A 20,260-nucleotide genomic window follows, 5' to 3' on the forward strand; every position below is an offset into this window, starting at 1 on the left:
CCTGAATATGTGTAACTTCTTTTTTTACTGTCAATAGAATTTCCCTCGTACCATCGAGGTTTCCCAAAAAAAAAAAATGTAGCTTCAGAGGAAGTTAAGCCTAAAACTTACCAAAAAAAAGTTCACAAAAAATAAAAAGCCTAAAACTCTCACAGGAAGCAGTCCCAATTCTACAGTAACATAGTTATGGATTAATTAAGAACCTAAGCTCATCGCAACCTCTTGCAATAATGCACTATTATCTACAATCACCATAGGGAGGAGCATAAATATTCGAATGGTACTAGCATGAATTAATCAATGGCTTGTTTTTCCCATCGAACTTATACGTCATGGGATCTCCAATAAAATAGGTTGGGTTGTCATCTCTAATTATTCAACACGTAGGCTTAATCTCCATCCCCCTCTATCCATCCCCTCAATGCATCAAATTTTAATCTTAAACTTTTTCTCCATGCAAATCATAGGCCTCATTATTTGCTCGAGTAATTATTCAATCACAATTTATTAGAATCGGAGGACCATGTCTCTCCCACAAGAAATACAAGTCATGGAGCTGTTTAAGCTTCCTCAATACTTTAGACAATAAAGTCTAGCTCCATTGTAGCACAACCAAAATATGGCCACCTCCAAGTTGATTTCGAAAAATCTGAGATTAGCAATAAGATAATTTACAAAACTCCCACGTACTTTTAAACTTTACGTTGAATAAAACTTGGACCTTCTCCTCACTCAATGGTAGTTCATCGCCAAACCCACCTTCCTTCCCCATCGCACCCCTCTTTCCTTCCTTCCCCTTGCTCCCCCTCATATTTTCCAACCTTTAATCAGAAATTAGGTCTTAAGGTGTTGGGCTCTGTCTTGACACTAGAGCCAAACCACACAACTCGTTGCCATTCCGGCTTGCTGGAAAAATTGGGCCCAAGCGTGGAACAATTCACGTTGAAACAAGGGTGTTTTGCCCACCCCCTTCACCCTCCCCCTCCTGTTACGGGTTGTGTCATTTCTTGCATGTTTTGTAGCGGTTTTGGTTCTTAGAGAATGGATTCTGCACAACCTTCTTAGATCTAGCTTTTGGTCAGCGTGCTTTCTTTAGTTTGGGGCGATGTATTCCTTCATGGCGGCTGTTGCGGTGGTGGCTGTCGTTGTGCTGATTGGGTTAGGGTTTTTTTGTTGGCTTTTCTTACTTTGCCTACGGGCCTAAGTGTATGTGGGCCTCCCGTTATGTATTGGGTTGTTGCTCTCTCTTTGCTTGGGCCTGTTTTTATTTTATGTCTTGCTTTTCTTATGTAGGGTTTTATGTTTTTGTGTTTTGGTTGGGTTTAGGCCTATCTTGCATAGATTGTAATCTCCCTTTCATGAATGAAGCTTTATTTTGGACCAAAAAAAAAAAAAAAACCCTAAGCTATAACACAACCAATATACAAAAGACAAATGGCCCAATACACTAATGACACGTCTATTTTTGTTATTAATGGATTCGAACACGTTTAGTTTAATAATTTTTTTTTATTGCGAATTAGCAATTGAGAAAAATATGTGTAGTATTTTTACCCTCATATTTTTTAGGATCCTCGACTACAAGGGAGGTACCGTCAAATATCTCACACATGTTTTGATTTTCTATATAGAAAAAATATAAAATGTCACAAATGTTTAATTGAGAAATATGGTGGAGGGAGGAGATACTAATTTTTCCCTTCAAAAGAATTTGGAAGTTTAAAGAAGAGAAGCCAGCCCAACAATGGTGGCTTTAATGGGGGCGGTTACTATAGTCTAAAACTAAGGAAGAAATTGATACTATTCATAAACTACAGTAATCAGGTGATTGGCTGGGGTTTTGTTATACTCTATAGTCTATACAAAGGCTCTTGATTGTTCCTAATGGTTTTCTTTTGCCTAATAATCAGGTGAACAAGAAGGTTTACGTGGATTTACGTGTTGGTGATGTCATCCGTTTGGGACTGTGAGTATCTTCTTACCTTCAGTCTCACTTCCTGTGTGTATCTTCTTGTGTAACTGTATTAGATTATGTGACATAAGCATTTGAGATAACATCATAAGATACATTAATGGCATACCAATTCGATAGCTAGGTTGTTGTACATTGTTAATTCATCGAAAGATACTTTTAGATCCTTAATAGTTACATTAAGGGAAGAAATGCCTAATTAATTTTGTCCTGTCCGGAGTCTTTGGAGTTTTGACTCTTTCTCCCCAGGGGCTTTCATTTCACATCTACCTACTGCATATAAAAATAAGACATCACCTCGACATAAGACATCACCTCGACATGACAAACCATAGTTCAGTAGGTACCCAACCATTCTTAATTTTCTTCTTGTTATTCTTTTACGTATTATTTATATATGTATAATTACACACACACACACACACACACACATATATGTATGTATTTGTTTCATCTTCACAATAGAGTAGCGCAAATTAGAAAAGCTCGTATTCGAGTTAACATGAGTGCCATCAGCTGGAGACTTTTTTTATCTTTCTGCTTTCTCTTGTCGTGGTTTTTCTATATGGCGGTGGCTGCAGCCGGAACACAAGGATCCCGGTGAATGTGGGAGTTGTTGTCGACCTTGATACGCCGAGCGGGAAGGTTTATTTGAGTTGCATCAAAATGGCTCTGGAGGACTTCTATGCATCAAATGCTCACTACAGGACCAAGCTCGTCTTGAATACTAGGAACTCCAAGGAAAATATTGTTGGTGCAGCTGCTGCAGGTTCTCTCTATCTCTCTAGCTAACATGAGATTTTCTACTATTTATAGCAAGTACTACTAGTTGTAACTTTATATAATTGACATATAGTATCCAATATGCACATATATATAAGTTACAATTCGGAGACACGTGCTTTACATTATATATATATACATATATATGGAAAAATTAGGTTCTTATCTCTATTTTTCCTACTTCATTGATTAAAATCTTATTCCTTTTCAAATTTTGATCAAGATCCTTAGATTTTAATAAATGTCATTAATTATTTCAATAAGAAAATATTTTTTATTTCTAAATATATTCATTTAGTGTTAGAAACGTTACATTTGTTATATTTATATTCATGACTAAATTTTTTATCATATTGTTTTTTATTAGTTTGTACCCATTTTTAATTTGCAACTTTTTTTTTTAATTTGTACCAATTTTCTTTTTAGTTTTAATTTGTGCCCATATTTTTTAAACTCTTATTTGTACCCATATTTTTTAATTATTTGTACCCATTTTTAATTTTGCTAAATGTACCCATGCTAATTATATGTATTTATTTTATGTTTTAAAATATATCAATAGTTATTTTTTAAAAAATGTTAATAATTATGTGGGTACATTATGTTTTTGCTATAATGTTTGTGAAGAACACTATTACTCTAAAATTGATTTTTAAGTACTTATTATATTTAAAAAAATTATTTGAATTTTCATAATTTGTGGGACTTTAAATGCATAAATGCATGAGTTAAATCTCTTAAATGAGGTTAAGGACCTCGATCAAAATATTTAAACAAATAAGATTTCAGTCTAACAATTAGGTTGATTAGGAACAGGAACCAAATATATATGAGTTAGAATTCAGGGACATGCTTTTGACACACAGTTTGACACCCATTTTGTAGGGCTCACTACTTAATGTATTTCAACGATTAGAACCGTCCATATTTTAGTGTATCAGGCATAGATCATCCTTGAAAAAATTTAGATGGATCCAAAATTATTAAGGCATTTATTTGTAGTGAAGAAAATGAATGAATACGACTCTACAAATAACCACTAAATTTAATCCAACGATCATATGATTTTAGATTTCGGTGATTTTTAGTGGACATGATCTTTGAGGTAAAACCTGAATGGTAGATGGTTCTATAAGTAACAATGAAATTTCATCGTGTTAGATAAATATGCAAATAGTTTCAGATTGAATTGATTTTTTTATAAAGATGATCTATGAATCGAGACTTACAAAATAAACGGTTCGGATCGTTGAAGTTCGATGTGCAGTGAGTCCTACAACCAATCCTCATTTTTTGAAGAAAAAAAATGTGGATTCCCTTGCATAAATGATACATATATATGAGATCCCCATTTTTTTTTATAAAAATGGGGTTAGTTGTTGGGCCCACCCCACATCGAACTTTAACGATCTGAACAGTCTATTTTTCAAGTTGCTTATCCTTGCAAAATATTAGCCAAATTGAAAATATTTGAGTCATCTAATTGAGTTCAAATAAATTGACGAACACTTTGTTTTCTAAGAAAAAATGAAATTTCAACGTGATAATTAAATAGACAAAATGTTTTTAGATTAAATTGAATTTTTACAAAGATGATCTATGAATCGAGACTTACAAAATAGACTGTTCGGATTGTTGAAATTCGACGTGGAGTGGGCCTTACAACTTGTCTCCATTTTTAACCACGGTTGATTTCACTATTCAGAACTCAAGGACCAGACAATCCGGACCACTCAAATTGAATATGACAGTCCCCATTAACTCATTCTGATGACCTACCTCACACAAACCAATGGCTCCGATTTTTTTTTTGTCCTTAGATTGCGTTTGATACTCACTTTGACACTCATTTTTGTAGGACCCATTTCGTAATATATTTCAACAATTCTACAAAGAACCTCTAAATTTAAACCAATGGTCTTATATTTACGGATTTGGGTGGTTTTTGGTATATATGGTTTTCTCTTTTTTAATAAATTGTACAGGTGAATTGCACGAGATTAGCTCTTCGTCAACAGTTGTGTGCGAGGCACCAACCCTCTCCCCAAGGAGAAAGGACTGTTGCACCCAGAAACTCTTCACCCGTCTCCTCTCTACTAGATTTTATTAATAATATGAAGAAAAAAGGGAAAAGCAATACAATCCAGGGAACTAGGCCAATACCTGCTAAAAACAACTTTTGAAGCCCCTAACAAGAAGCAAAAAACTGCTTGAAACAAGAAGTAGATATGATTTTTTTATGAAACACCTAAAGATAGACCGTTTAGGTCGTTGAAATCATTTATGGAGTGGGCCCCATAAAAAAAACGTGTGTCAAATGTGTGTCAAAAGCGTGTCTCCTCGGATCCTAACCATACATATATGATCATGTCATGTAATTTAGTCGGGGAAAATGATTTTTGCACGACACTTTTTCTCCTTCTGCACAATCTTATTTATAGTGTCCCTTGATTATCGTTTTATTTATCTAATTTGAAAGTCATAAACAGATAAAGGTGTGCAAAGAAGTAAAGAAATGTAGAAATTATTTCCCTTTAGTCTAAAAACATGTATTAAGTCAAAATCTTGAAGCTTGTATATGAGTGCGTTGTTGATTTTTTTGGATTGTCAGTTGTTATATATAATTTATGAAAGCTTGCACTAGAAACTAGAGATTCAAATGACATGAAAATTAAGGGTCTGTTTGATATTCCACTAAAAAGAATTTATCCTTTAAATTTTTTTTAAAGACTATTGCTTGAGAACAATTATTAATATGATATAAAAACACGTTTGGTTTAAAATTTTAAAATTGATATTTAAGCGTGACAATTCAAAATTACAACTCCCTGGTGGAGCTGGAAAAAAAAAGAGGATAATGGGTGGGAGAGAGAAGAGGGAGAGAAAGAAGGAGAAAAGAGATCGGGAGAGAGATGGGAGAGAGCAGGACATAAAAGAGTTGGGAGACAGAGGAGGAAGAGAGATAGGAGAGAGAAGGAGACAGAAGAGAGATAAGATAGAGAGGGAAGAGAGAGGAGGAAGAGAGATAGGAGAGCGAAGGAGACAGAGAAGAGAGAGGTAAGATAGAGAGGGAAGAGAGCTAGGATCGGAGATAGAAAGTGGAGAGTTGGTTAATTTGAAAACTCTAAAAACTCACATTTTGTGTTTTTAATGTATAAGCTATGGTAAGTTGGTTTTGAGTTCAATATCTAAACACACTCCTACCAAACAAGGACTTTTGGCTTGAAACTCAAAAGCTATTTTTGAGTTTAAAAAAAATAAAAAAGTGAATTCAAGTCCAATACCAAACAGATCCTAAATGTTTGAATAGTATTAACAATTTATGGAAATTATCCTATTCAAAACTGTTCGTTGGCAATTCATAGAACTCCGTCCTTATGATTAGATATATTCATATTATAAATCACTTTGCAAAGATCGCATCTGCAAAAAATCAATTAAAACTAATGTTGTTTAATCTTGTTGATGCACAAAATCAGCGAGGACTTTGGTACAACAGAAAGTGTCAGGTTTGTGACATTCGCTTGGTTGCTTCGATCACTAGTGAAGATAAGTACGTAAATGAATAGGGACAGGGAAGCAAACACAAGATGTACGTGGTTCACCCAGATCGGCTACGTCCACGGAGTAGAGGAGTTCTCATTAATTGTGAAGGGTTTACACAAATACATAGGTTCAAGCTCTCATTTTGTGAGTTCTAGTGAATAGTTTAGTACAAAATGACATTAGAGATTATTGTGGGAGAATGATCCCTATTTATAGAAGAGAGTTTCTAGTTTTGTTCTAACATTGACACGTATCGTGTTGTGATTGGCTTCTGATGTTGACACGTGTCGCGCTGTGATTGGCTTCTGATGTCGACACGTGTCGCATTGTGATTGGCCTCCTGGTTGAAGGGAAGCTCTTCTGGGTCCTTGACGGTATAACGTTGACCGGTGCTCAGTAGTTTCGGGATTGGTCAAGTATGGTACAAACAGTGCTCCCCTAAGTTCCCGAGTGAGGGAAGCTCCTCGGTTGGGGACTTGCAAGATCCAAGCCATTGAGTAATCACGAAACTTCTAAGTACCGAAGTGTGGTATCATTTTCACGTGCCTTATCTGTCTCATATGTAGATGTGACATCTTCTCTGGAAGTACTTTTCCTCCATCCATGGGTGGTATCTTTAACCGATGAAGATGCACAAGGTAATGTATCAATTTCACTTGAAGCTTACTTGTAGTTTCGGGCTTGGTCAAGTGCGATACAAACCCTATAGTAGGAGTCCCCCAAGTCGCCGAGCTAGGAGATCTGCCGAAAGAGGTGACAGACAAGGTATGCAGTCAAACTTCCAAGCAAGCAACCCAGGATCGGAGGTTCGTCTTCGGCTTCCAGTTGATTATTCTCCTTCTCCTTGTCTCTCATTCAGCTGCCAGGATAAGGAGAAGCAAATGAAGAAGAGATGATATGAGATACTTTTGCTTTTGAAGAAGTAACTTTCCACAGGCTTATTCTTGAACTGTGCTGGAGGGTTTTCTGGTTCCCTTCAGAGTATAAGGTCGACTCAAGAATTTGAGGGTCAAAACAAGTCCATCAAATCTAGAGTACGTTCGACCTTGATGATATGGGATACTTTTGCTGTTGACGGAATAGTGAATGTGGTATGGAAAGGTGTCGTGCTGTAGTGATCTGTTTCAGCTCACCGTTGAACCTTCTGCTTCAATCTTTTGCATGGCATAAGTGGTGTGTAACATTTGCATTTAAATGGTCCTTCAGAACATTCCTTCATAGTGACTCATCCACGCTTGGCAGCTTCAGTGTAAAGAGCCAATATCTGATCAACTGTCATGAGGTATGTGCTGGTGGAATTCATGACCTTGACAGCAGTTGAGGATGAGTTCTCGAGAGCAATGCTAAGTAAGCAACCAGGCAAAGGTCTCAGGCAGTCAGTTCCAGATTGGAGGTTTGATTTCAGGTTCCGACTGACTGCTCTCTTTCTCTTTGTCCTACAGGTATGGACAAGGACGAAGACAAGGACAGGGAGAAAGCATGATATGGGATACTCTTGCTTTCGACCCTGATGATATGAGATACTCTTGTTCTTGGTGTGGCTTATTTGCTGAGGTATTATCGGGGGGAAATAAAGCTGAGTATTTCGAGAGGTTATGTTGAGGGTGCATTCTCGAATGCGAGAAAGGGTTGAGCATTTTTGCAGGTTTGCCTGTCTGTTGAGGAGGGAGGTCGATGTATATAGGGATTTCCCAATAACAAGTAGTAATGCTATTCCTTTACCCTTCTTGGTCACAGCAATGTAGTGGGAGCTGCCAGCTTCACGTGTTTTAACTTTGTCAGAGCACTTTGAAAAAGTGGTATGTGGTATCTGGAAAGCTAATGTTGCGTGTGAAGATTACAGACAAGCTTTATCTAAGGAAATCCGGCTCTCGAAGTTCTGAGAGCTGTGCCTCTTCGGTTTTCAAACAAGCAATCCTGTCGGGGATCTAGCTCTCGAGATTCGGAAAGCGGTGCCGTTTCAATTTTTGAGAAAGTAATTATGTTGGGAGTCTGTTCTCGAATGTGAGTAAAGGTTGGACGTTCTTGCCAGCCTGTCTTGCCACAGAACACAGAGGTCGACACACATAGGGACTTTCCAGTTGTCAAGCAGTGGTGCTGTTCCTTTATCCTTGTGGGTAATAGTAAGGTAGCTGGAACTTCGAAATTCTCGCGCCTAAACTTTGTCAGAGATCTTTGGCAAAGTTATATGTGGTACCCGAGGAGTTGATGGTTCGTGTGGAGAGTGGTGATTAAACAGCAAGATTCGCGTGCTTTCTACTTCACCAGAAATCTTCGACAGATTGTCCGTAATTTCTGCAAAGCTGAGTGTGCATGTGATAGGTGCTGACGAGGCTAAAAAAGCAGGTGCTTCTTTGATTTCTGAGATTGGCCCTCGTGGTCTCTAAGTAGCCCAGCTTTTGAGAAAGGAAGCGCCTCTTCGATTTTTGAGATTGGCCCTCGTGGTCTCTGAGCAGCCCAGCTTTTGAGAAAGCAAACGCCTCTTCTATTTCTGAAGCTCCGTCGAGTGCAGATTTTTATAGAGGCTGGCATTAAGTTCCACAACACACCTGAATCCCCACCAGTAGAAGCTCTCTTCTTGCACTTCTAAGATCTTGATTTGTCTGACCTCTTCTCTCTTCAACACCTTTGAAAATGTCTGGCCCCTCCGATCGTCGTTTTGACTTGAACCTTGGAGAAGAGGCAGCCACGCCTTCTCCAGACAACATATGGCGCCCATCATTCATATCCTCTACTAGTCCTCTTACCGTTGGGGATTCTGTGATGAAGAATGATATGACTGCTGCGGTGGTAGCCAGGAACCTTCTCACTCCCAGAGATAACATACTACTTTCCAAACGGTCTGATGAGTTGGCTGTTAAGGATTCTCTGGCTCTTAGTGTTCAGTGTGCAGCTTCTGTGTCTAATATGGCCCAACGCCTATTTGCTAGAACCCGCCAAGTTGAATCATTGGTTGCTGAAGTGATAAGTCTCAAACAGGAGATTAGAGGGCTCAAAGATGAGAATAAACAGTTGCACAGGCTTGCGCATGACTATGCTACAAACATGAAGAGGAAACTTGACCAGATGCAGGAATCTGATGGTCAGGCTTTACTTGATCATAAAAGGTTTGTGGGTTTGTTCCAAAGGTATTTATTGCCTTCGTCTTCTGGGGCTGTACCGCATAATGAAGCTCCAAATGATCAACCTCCAATGCCTCCTCCTTCTGGGGTTCTGTCCAGTACTGAGGCTCCGGATAACCACCCTCCGGTGCTTTCTCTTTCTGGGGCTCTACCGACTGCTGAGACTTCCCCTAAGCAACCTTTGTGAAAGCTCCCTTTTGTTTGTTTATTTTGACTCATGTATATGTACATATTTGTGGCTTATCGAAAATATTAATAAATAAGCTTTGCTTCATTTCAACATATTGTGTTAAATACACCAAAGCCTTCTTCAGAAAGTTCTTTGAATTTTTTCTTTTGTTGAAACTTGTATTGTTGAAGCTTTGTGAGTGAAGCATGTAGTTTGAGGTAGTGTTCCCTTAATTTCCCGAGTGAGGAAAACTTCTCGGTTGGAGACTTGAAAAATCCAAGTCACTGAGTGGTTGTGAGACTGCCGAGTATCAAGGTGCAGTAGCATATGGTGGGAGTCCCCCAAGTCTTCAGGCGAAGAGAGTTGCCGAATGAGGTGTCTCGCTTGTTACTAATTTGTCAAAGTAACGAATCCTTGTTTCGATGTCACACATTCGTATATGCCTTATCTAAAAATATTTCCAACTTTTGTGTGTTTGATGCTGCATGCTATTGACTAGACAAGATCAAGTGCAATTAGTAGCTTTTCTCTCTTTTTCATCTTTTCTTTGGTGGAATTGCTTTTCGTTTCCACTAATCAGCCTGAGTGGATGCAATATAACACCATTCTCTATAGCTCAGATCGCAAAGTCGTCTTCATGAAAGTTGTTCCTTATCTTGTGAACTACAACATATCCAAATTTGAGATGCATCGGAGTAGTACAACTCCAGAAATTCAGGTATGATGAGTAATTGTTCATCAATTTTCTGTTAACCCGTCAGACTTGTTGTGAGCTTCTAAACTCCATTGTTTCTTGTTCAGATCAACATACTTTCTTCATTGAATTTGTTCCTCACCTTGTCAGATACAACATATCCAAATTTGAGATCCATCGGAGCAGTAAAAATCCAGAAATTCAGGTATGATGAATGACTGTTCATCATTTTTCTGTCAACCTGTCAGACTTATTGTGAGCTTCGAAACTCCATTTTCTCTTATTCAGATCAACATACTTTCTTCATCGAAGTTGTTCCTTATCATCTCGTTCATGACATATCAAAAATTCAGAATGAACTAACGGTTAAATATTTCCAGATCTTCGAAACATCACAGCAGTCTTTAAATTTGCGGGAATCCGACTGTCGTGTTTGGAGCCTCAACACTTTAATTTCCGTCGCTCAAACAGAAACGATTCCTTCTTGAAAGTTGTTCATCTGCTCAAGAACTATAGGGTGTCCAAAATTCAGCTCCACTGGAGAAGAGCAAAGGTTGCAGAAATTTGATAGATGAAAGGAGGCGGAAGAGGAAGAGAGGGAAAAAGGTTGCTTGGGTTGGATTTCTAGTTAAACTTGGGATTTTGGCTTGTTGTTTGATTTATTATAATATGTTTGGAAACATATATATAATTGCTTGTTTGTTTATGACAGGAATGTTGTGGGTGTAGAACAAAACAAATGTTTGTGTTGACCCAGATCGGCTACGTCCACGGAGTAGAGGAGTTCTCATTAATTGTGAAGGGTTTACACAAATACATAGGTTCAAGCTCTCATTTTGTGAGTTCTAGTGAATAGTTTAGTACAAAATGACATTAGAGATTATTGTGGGAGAATGATCCCTATTTATAGAAGAGAGTTTCTAGTTTTGTTCTAACATTGACACGTGTCGTGTTGTGATTGGCTTCTGATGTTGACACGTGTCGCGCTGTGATTGGCTTCTGATGTCGACACGTGTCGCATTGTGATTGGCCTCCTGGTTGAAGGGAAGCTCTTCTGGGTCCTTGACGGTATAACGTTGACCGGTGCTCAGTAGTTTCGGGATTGGTCAAGTATGGTACAAACAAATCTTATCAAATTAATCAATCACAATTTTGAAATTTCTTTTTTCCAATGGAACACAGCTTTGGATCTTATTAAAAATGTAGAAGTGCAAGCAATCCTAGGGCCAGAAACATCAATGCAGGCGAGCTTCGTTGTTAGTCTTGGAGACCAAGCTCATGTCCCAATTTTATCATTTTCTGCAACAAGCCCTTCTCTCTCATCACTCCGTAGTTCTTACTTCTTCCAAATTACACAAACCGACTCATACCAAGTCAAAGTCATAAGAGACCTTGTCAAATATTTTGGATGGAGGCAAGTTGTGCCAATTTATGTACACGATACGTACGGGGAGGGAATTATACGGTCTTTAATTGATGCACTACAAGAGGTGGATGCTCATGTTCCTTATCGTAGTGTGATTTCCCCATCAGCCACTGATGATCAAATTGGTGAACAGATTGACATGTTAATGAGGATGCAAAAGAGGGTCTTCATCGTGCACATGATGCCTAATCTCTCCTCTAGTCTATTTTCCAAGGCAAAAGAGATTGGAATGATGAGTGAAGGCTACGTTTGGATCATAACGAATGGGGTAGGAAATCGATTATGGTCAATGCGTCCTATCCTCCAAAATGCAATGCAAGGTGTATTAGGTGTGGAAACAGATGTTCCAAAAACAGTGGAGCTTAACAAATTCAAAATGCGGTGGAGAAGGCAATTCCAGCAAGACAATCCAACCATGAATGTGCTTGATGTTGATTGTGAGCTTTTGCACTTCGGGCTTCTGATGCAGCATTTGCACTAGCCTTGGCTATTGAAGAAGTTGGGATGAATACAAGTTTTGGTTTCCAAATGATGAATGATTCCTTCAACTCCACAGATCTTGACACTTTCAAGGTCTCTCAACATGGCCTTAAACTTGCCCGAGTCTTATCAACTACTAGATTCAAAGGCATAGCTGGAGACTTTAGTCTTGTTGATGGGCATCTTCAATCATCAACTTTTAAGATAGTCAATGTAAATGGTGATGGAGTAAGAAGAATTGCATTTTGGACACCGGAAACTGGTATGGTAGATACATTAAATTCAGGAAACATGAATTCAACTTCCATGAATTACAATCTTAGACCGGTTATATGTGTTGGGGAAAAACTTAGAGTACACAACTCTAACACAAGTGTTGGAGAGACAACACAAGTAAACAAATTACTTGTATTACACACACAAAATATTACAACACTCAAAACACTCAAAGACACTTTAGAAGCAATGACACTCACTTACTTTCTAGAGACAAACTCTAGATCACTCACACTCCTCACAAGACTACTCTTACTTCTCACTCTCACTTGGTTGCCTACTTGGCTACTTTCTTGTTGGTTGTTTGTTTACATAGCAATACACACATGCATACATATTTATAGGCAATGGTTGCCGACTTGGACATTTGCTAGATTATTCTAGCAACTACTTATGCACACACACACCCACCGACATATGGCTAATAGCCATATAATATTACAACTTGCTAGAATTATAATATTACAACTTGCTAGAATTATCTAGCTTATAATGCATGCCCACCGACATGCTTGCTAGAACTTTCTAGCAAAATCATGCTTTCATTCATAATTCCAAATGTGCTGGCCCTTAATTATTGGGCTGGTGTTGTATTTTTAACAATATGGCCGGGAGATTCTCTCTCTGTTCCCAAGGGATGTGAGATCCTAACAAATGGTAAGAAGTTGAGAATTGGAGTTCCTAAGAAGGCTGGTTATACTGAGTTTGTTCAGGTAACCAAGAATTCTCGCACTGACACAACGGAAATCACTGGGTTCAGTATTGATGTCTTCAAGGCTGTATTGGGTGTATTGCCATATGATCTTCCTTATGAATTCATTCCCTATGAAAACCCTGATGGGACCAGCGCTGGCAGTTACAACGATTTGCTCTCTCAAGTACATCTCAAGGTAAATTCAGTTGGCATTATAATTTCAGTTAAGATTTCATGCATTATATACTGTTCCTTAATTTAAAATTCTTTCTTTAGCTCAACTATACCTGATTGCATTGTTGGGTATTTGTTTCCCGATTTGATCATCTATCGTTTGCTGGACAGAACTTTGATGCGGTGGTGGGAGATACAACAATTAGAGCCAGTAGATCCTTGTATGTAGACTTCACAATGCCATACACAGAATCTGGTGTAGTGATGGTTGTGCCAACCAGAGACACGAGTAAAAAGGCATGGGTTTTCTTGAAACCTTTGACATGGGAACTATGGCTTACAACTCTTTGTTTCTTCATCTTCATTGGTTTTGTCATTTGGGTGCTTGAACATCGAATTAATGAAGATTTTCGTGGCCCTCCCTCGCATCAAATTGGCACAAGCTTCTGGTTCTCCTTCTCCACCATGGTTTTTTTCACATAGGAATTCTCCATCACCACTTCCTAGTTTCAGTTTATGAATTCCAAAGATTTCGACCGTTAAAATTTCTTCCATCAACCTATGCCTAGGTCGACACTTAATTTTGTTACTTTTTTCAGGGAAGAAAGTTGTGAGCAACTTGGCCAGATTCTTGATGATTATATGGGTATTTGTTGTGCTAGTACGCACACAAAGTTACACAGCTAATTTAGCATCATTATTAACAGTCCAACAGCTCCAACCAACGGTCACCGACGTAAAGGATCTTGTAAAAAAAGGGGTTCATGTTGGTTACATGAATGGTTCTTTTGTTTACGAACTCCTGAAAGAAATCGGTTTTGAAGAGTCAAAGCTTAAGGCTGTTAATTCCATGGAAGAATCTGATGAAGCTCTTTCTAAAGGGAGTGGAAAGGGTGGTATTGCTGCTGTTATTGATGAAACCCCCAACATGAAGCTTTTTGTTGCAAAGTATTGTTCCAAATATACGATGATTGGTCCAATCTTCAAGACGGATGGCTTTGGTTTTGTAAGATCTTTCTCTCCTTTTGTACATAAATAAACAGCACGCGCATGCAGGCAAGAAAATGACTTCTTTGGTATGACATCATTGAAATTGAAAGCGAATGGTTTGGTCAAAAAAGCCATTGTGAAGATAATCCAAATGTCTCAAACAACAGTCTTGGGCTTGAAAGCTTTTGGGGTCTATTCCTCATCGCGGGGGCCGCTTCCATTCTTGCTCTCGTCATATTTGCAGTTTCATTTCTTTACAATAATAGGCATATCTTAAGGCATGCTGAACATTCACGAGCTTCGAAATGGGGAAGGGTTCGAGCCATGTTTGAAATTTTCAATGACAAGGATCTCAGCTCCTATAATTTTAAAAGCAATCAACAACGAGATGGAAGTGCTGGTGTTCGAGATGAAGTTAAGGCCTCACCTAATAGCAACTGGCCTGGCAGACCATTCAACTACTTCAACCACACAGATGAGGATTTCGGATTCTACGAAGGGCAACAATCTCCATGTACTACTATTAGTCATGCGTATGTAGAAATGCAGAGATCTAAGCTCCAAGGTCATCAATGGTGACAGTATGATCGAAGAAGTAGAGAGAGGTTTAGAGAGAGAGAGAGAGAGAGAGAGAGAGTAGAAATGAGATAATGCTTTGATATATTTCTTCACAGTTATGAATACAAGAGTAATCTTTCCTTTTATACTAGTTATGTTCCTTACTCCCTAAGCAACCTATTTCACAACAAACACAACTAACTTAACAGCTACACTGCCTAATCTACTAACACATGGCAGCATCTTGATCCTTGGTTGAAGCTTGATCATTGTCATCCTTACACCCCTCCTCAATCTCATGCTTGTTGGAACTGAGCATGAGATTGGAACAATGTTATTGAAACAACTAAATAGACAAGCCTTTGGTGAGTATATTAGCAAATTGTTCTTTGGAGGACACATGATGCACAACCAAATCACCTCGAATCACCCTCTCTCGAACAAAATGATAATCTATTTCAATATGTTTAATTCTAGAATGGAACACTGGATTGGATGACAAAGCCTTTGCACTGATATAATCACAAAACATCAATAGAGGAGTATAAAGAGGCACATGAAGATCACATAGCAGTTGTCTGATCTATGACATTCTGCAGCTGCTATAGCTAAAGCTCGATATTCAGCCTCAGTGGAGGAACGAGAGACTGTATGTTGCTTCTTGGAAGCCCAAGAGATAAGACAAGAGCTAAGATAAACAATGTAACCATTGGGATATCCTGCCCAATCTGCATCACTATAAGCTTGCAGAGATAGTTTTCCAGGTTGAAAATGAATACCATAATGAAGTGTGCCACTTAGATATCTAAGAATTCTCTTAACAGCTACAACATGAGAGTTCATAGGGTGATGCATAAGCACTGATTGACTACAAATGCAATATCAGGCCTTGTGAAGGTCAAATATTGCAAGGCGCCAGCTATGCTCCTATATTGATCTGGACTGTGATATGGTGCTCCATCTTCCTTAAACAGTGTGTGATATGGAAGGCAAGGTGTAGCACAGGGTTTGGAGTTGCTCATGTCCACTTTAGCTAACAAATCTCTGATATACTTTTGCTAAGAAACAAATAAGCCATTGTAATGATATGAAATCTGTAATCCCAAAAAATAATTTAACTGGCCCAAATCCTTCATGTCAAATGCTTTGGTCAACTCCAAAATGATTGCAACAATATTAGAAGATATTCCCAGTAAGAATAATATCAACAACATAGAGCAACAGAACTACAATTCCAAGAGAGGTGTGTTTGACAAACAAAGATTGATCTGCAAGTGATGCCTGAAACCCTAAACCTGGTAGAAAACTGGTAAATTTTTCATTCTAGTCTCTTGGAGCCTGTTTAAGGCCATACAAAGACTTATTAAGCTTGCAGACAAAGTGAGAAGGATGGTGAGAACTGACAAAACCAAGTGGCTGTGACATATAGACTTCCTTAGTCAAATCACCATGCAAGAAGGCATTTTTAGCATCAAGTTGCCTTAAGGACCAATTGAATTGAGCTGCAAGGACTAAGATAAGTTTAACAGTAGTTGGCTTTACAACTGGACTGAATGTTTCACTGTAATCAATTCCTTCCTCTTGACTATACCCTTTGGCAACAAGCCTAGCTTTATACCTTTGCTATAGAGCCATCTAGATGCTTCTTGATCCTATAAACCCACTTACAACCAATCAAGTTCTTATCAGGTGGAAGAGGAGCCGAATCCCAAATGTGTTGAGTATGTAAAGCATCAATTTCATCTTGCATAGTTGCTTGCCATTCTGCAACCCTACTAGCAGCTTTGAATGATGTAGGTTCTCCAATTGAATTCTCAGAAATTGAAATAAAAGATGCAAAAGTTTTCTTCTTGATAATGCCACTTTTGGATCTTGTTTGCATTGGATGTAAACTCACAGATGGTACTGGAAGAACAACTATGAGATTTTCTAGTTGAAAATCAGAATCCATAGGGACTGTAGACTCTGTAGGTTCTAAAGAACTGAAGATATTGTTATGTGATGAACTCAAAGACTCTGAGGCACTAGATATAGGGTCTGGGATATGGGAAATGGAATGAGATAACTATAAGGCTCGAATTGGTGAATCCAAAAACTCTGAGGCACCAGTTGGTTCAGAAAAAGACTTTGAAGCTCTAGTGGGTTGAGTGTATATAAAAGATGCATGAGATGCAGGTGTGACATGAGAAAACAATGGCATTTTTTATTTGTGACTAGTGGTGAAACAAATGGTGATGTGACAGATGCAGAAGTAAAAGATTATGTAGATTTTGAAACTAAGACTTTATAAGGAAAATGAGTTTCATAAAAAATAACATGTCTTGAGACATAAAACCTACCTGAAATTGGTTTGAAACAAATATAACCTTTGTATTGACATGCATACCCTAAAAAGACACATTAAACTGTTTTGGACTGAAGTTTATTGGTATTGTAAGGCTTTAACAATGGATAATAGCTACAACCAAACACTTTTAAATGTATCAAAACATGAGGCTTATCAAATAGACAAGTGTATAGAGATTTCATAGACAACGTGTGACAAGGCATTCTATTCATCAAGTACACAGAGCTTGCACATGCGTGAAACCAGAATTGAGAAGGCAATTGTGCACTACTTAGTAGAGTTAATGAAGTTTCAACAATGTGCCTGTGTTTTCTTTCAGCAATATCATTTTGTTCAGGTGTATGGGGACATGATCTTTGATGTAAAATACCTTTCTCTAGCAAAAACTGTTGAAATTTAGTACTACAATATTCACCACCACCATTATTTTGAAGGATTTTAACAGTTGTAGAAAACCGGGTTGACAGAAAAGCATGAAAATGCACAAATGTTTGAAACACCTCACTTTTATTCATTAAAGGAAATATCCAGTTAAACCTGGTACATCCATTAAAATTTATAGCCTTCAACTGATACAACTGGTGATGGTCCCTACACATCACTATGTAAAACCACTAATGGTTGACAGTCTTATTTGCAGGAAAAGGAAATGAAAACTTAGTAAATTTGCCTTCTAGACAAGAGACACACACATGCTTGGATTAATCAACAGAGAATGGTATATGTGATTGGTGCAATATTGTTGAAACAACAGCATTGGAAGGGTGCCCCAACTTGTTGTGCCACAGACTTGTATTAACTTGATGACCAAGAAAAAAATTGTTGTTTGAATGAGTGAGATGCTTTATATGCTTGAGTAAGTATATGATGAAGTATGTGATGTGAAATTCTGTCCCCAGAGTTCATTATTTAAAATTACATATCTCGTATTTCGTATTCATATTTGTAGTTTCGACGCGTTTATATTACGTTGTATAGTTTTTTTTCGATATGTTAAAATGACGAAATTGCCTCTATTATATTAAACGAGATCCTTCGTGGACATATTTGATCCTTTCATAATTTTATAGATTTCTTTATATATTTGGATAGTACTTGTCGATACGAACTCGTGAGCGCAAACGGATTGTAATTTGGGGGTATAACGAAAGAGTTATTAATAAATGAATTTGAGGGAAAAATGGTCATTTGACCACAAATCTGGAAGGCTCCAGATTTTGTTGGAGCAGTGCGATGGTGCCACGTGTGTGGCCAGGATGGTGGGTAATGAGAATTGGACGGAAGAGAGAAATGAGAAATGAGGGAATGGATGGGGGACTGACCAATCAAAAAGTAGGGAAATGAGGGGAACCTAACCGGTTCCCCCTTCGACCCGTGACCCAGTTATGACTGGTGAGTTTCTCCAATGAAATTCAACATTTTTTCCCACAAATTGGGTGGATCTACCACTCTCAATCATCATCTCGACCCTTCCTCTACCATTTCCACACCAAATTCGAGAAGATTGAGTTTGGGATTGTGGAGAATTGCACCGGTGGGTGCGACGGGCTTCGGTGCGGCGATCCTTCAAATCCGAAGGTAACTCCATCAACAACCACCACCAAAATGCTCCCTTCAACCTCAAGAACAAAGTCCAAGCAGTGGTGGAGGTGTTGGAGCTCGTTTTGAGGTCGAATCGAGCACACTCATTTCAAGGGTTTCTAGTGGATCAATGGTGTTTTCAGATGTTTCCCAGCCGAATTGGACTTCGGCCTAGGTATTAAAGTTCTTCCCCTTGTTGTGCTTTACATTCATACAAAATTTGGTAATTTTTGGAGTTAGGTGAATTTTTCGGTGAGTCGTGGTGGCTGGCCGCCGTTGTGGCCAGTGGGCCGACGATGCCTTTTTAAGTCAAATTCGATATCCTAATTTCAGATTTCATATCTGTTTGATGTGATTTGATTGTTTGTACCTCGTTTCATTAGGGTCTGCCACCTAACTATTGTAGAGAACGACGATCCGACTGTTTGATCGTCACCAAACTTTAATGTGTTATAGCACATAATATTTTAGGACAATAGAAACTTACAGATCGGGAATCCGATGTACGGATCTTCCCGAATTGAATTTCTAAGTTTGTAAAATCAAACGTTGACCGCTACTTAATCTTAGCAATTGGCGGAGATCCAACCGATGAATCGTAATGAAGTTTTAGAAGCATAATGTGGACTTTGGAAAGTTACGGATCAGAAATCTGATAGGCGGATCTTCCAATTTAGATTTCTAGGGTTGTGGTACTCTCAACCTTGATCGACGGTTAGCTTTTAGTTAACTAGCCCAAGTTCTTCTAGCATGTTGCTGATCTTAGAGTGTTGTTAAGATTCCATGGAGCTTACTGAGCATAGCATGATGATGTGTCTTCCTCGATTGACGTGCACCTCGATTTACGTACTAATGGCATCACATTGGGTTATGCTTGTTTATTTTATGTGATTTGACTTGTGTATTGAACTTGTTGTGGAGTGTGGTTGATTTGTATGTTTGGCCTGATGTGATGAAATGTGAAGGTTAGTAGTGGACCATGAACCCATTGTTATGGGGTTTGTTGCTTCGAGACTTGTTTCACATATCGTATCATTATTTCATTTCTCGTTTCGTTGAGCCATTCTAATTGTGTACCTTGTGCTTTGTTCCATTTCTTGTTTCATTGAGCTTTTGTATTTGAGTACTTGTTTCATGTCTTATTCTTCCAGCGTTGCTATATTCCTTGGACTTCCGCTCAGTTCTGTTAAGTGATCCGAAACTAGGTTTTCGCTGGGGTTCCGTTGAATGGTTCGGAATCCCTTATGATCCACGATTCCGTTGAGTGGTCCGGAATCGTATCCAGCTTGGATTTCATTGAGTGGTTCGATATGCATTATACTCTGCGATTCCATTGAGTGGTCCAGAATCATATCCACTCGAATTCTGTTGAGAGTTTCGGAATCCCTTCTACTCCGCGATTCCGTTGAGTGGTTCATAATCGTATCATGGTTTGGATTCCGTTAAGT

At 38.4% G+C, this 20,260-nt stretch overlaps 1 protein-coding gene and 1 pseudogene across 1 annotated transcript; one reads left to right on the plus strand and one right to left on the minus strand.

The window, feature by feature from the left end:
- The first annotated feature begins 1,744 nt into the window (after positions 1–1,744).
- On the plus strand, positions 1,745–15,030 carry LOC103413412 (glutamate receptor 2.2-like; annotated as a pseudogene).
- A 1,335-nt stretch (positions 15,031–16,365) lies between these two features.
- Positions 16,366–16,835, minus strand: LOC139198298 (uncharacterized mitochondrial protein AtMg00820-like). Its single transcript, XM_070826792.1, has 2 exons — positions 16,503–16,835; positions 16,366–16,386 (listed from the first exon to the last, which is right to left on the minus strand). The coding sequence occupies exons 1-2, from the start codon at positions 16,833–16,835 to the stop codon at positions 16,366–16,368; spliced, it is 354 nt and encodes a 117-aa protein (XP_070682893.1).
- Between the last annotated feature and the right edge of the window lie 3,425 nt (positions 16,836–20,260).

The sequence above is a fragment of the Malus domestica genome, chromosome 08 (genome assembly GCF_042453785.1).
Source record: "Malus domestica chromosome 08, GDT2T_hap1".
NCBI lineage: Eukaryota > Viridiplantae > Streptophyta > Magnoliopsida > Rosales > Rosaceae > Malus > Malus domestica.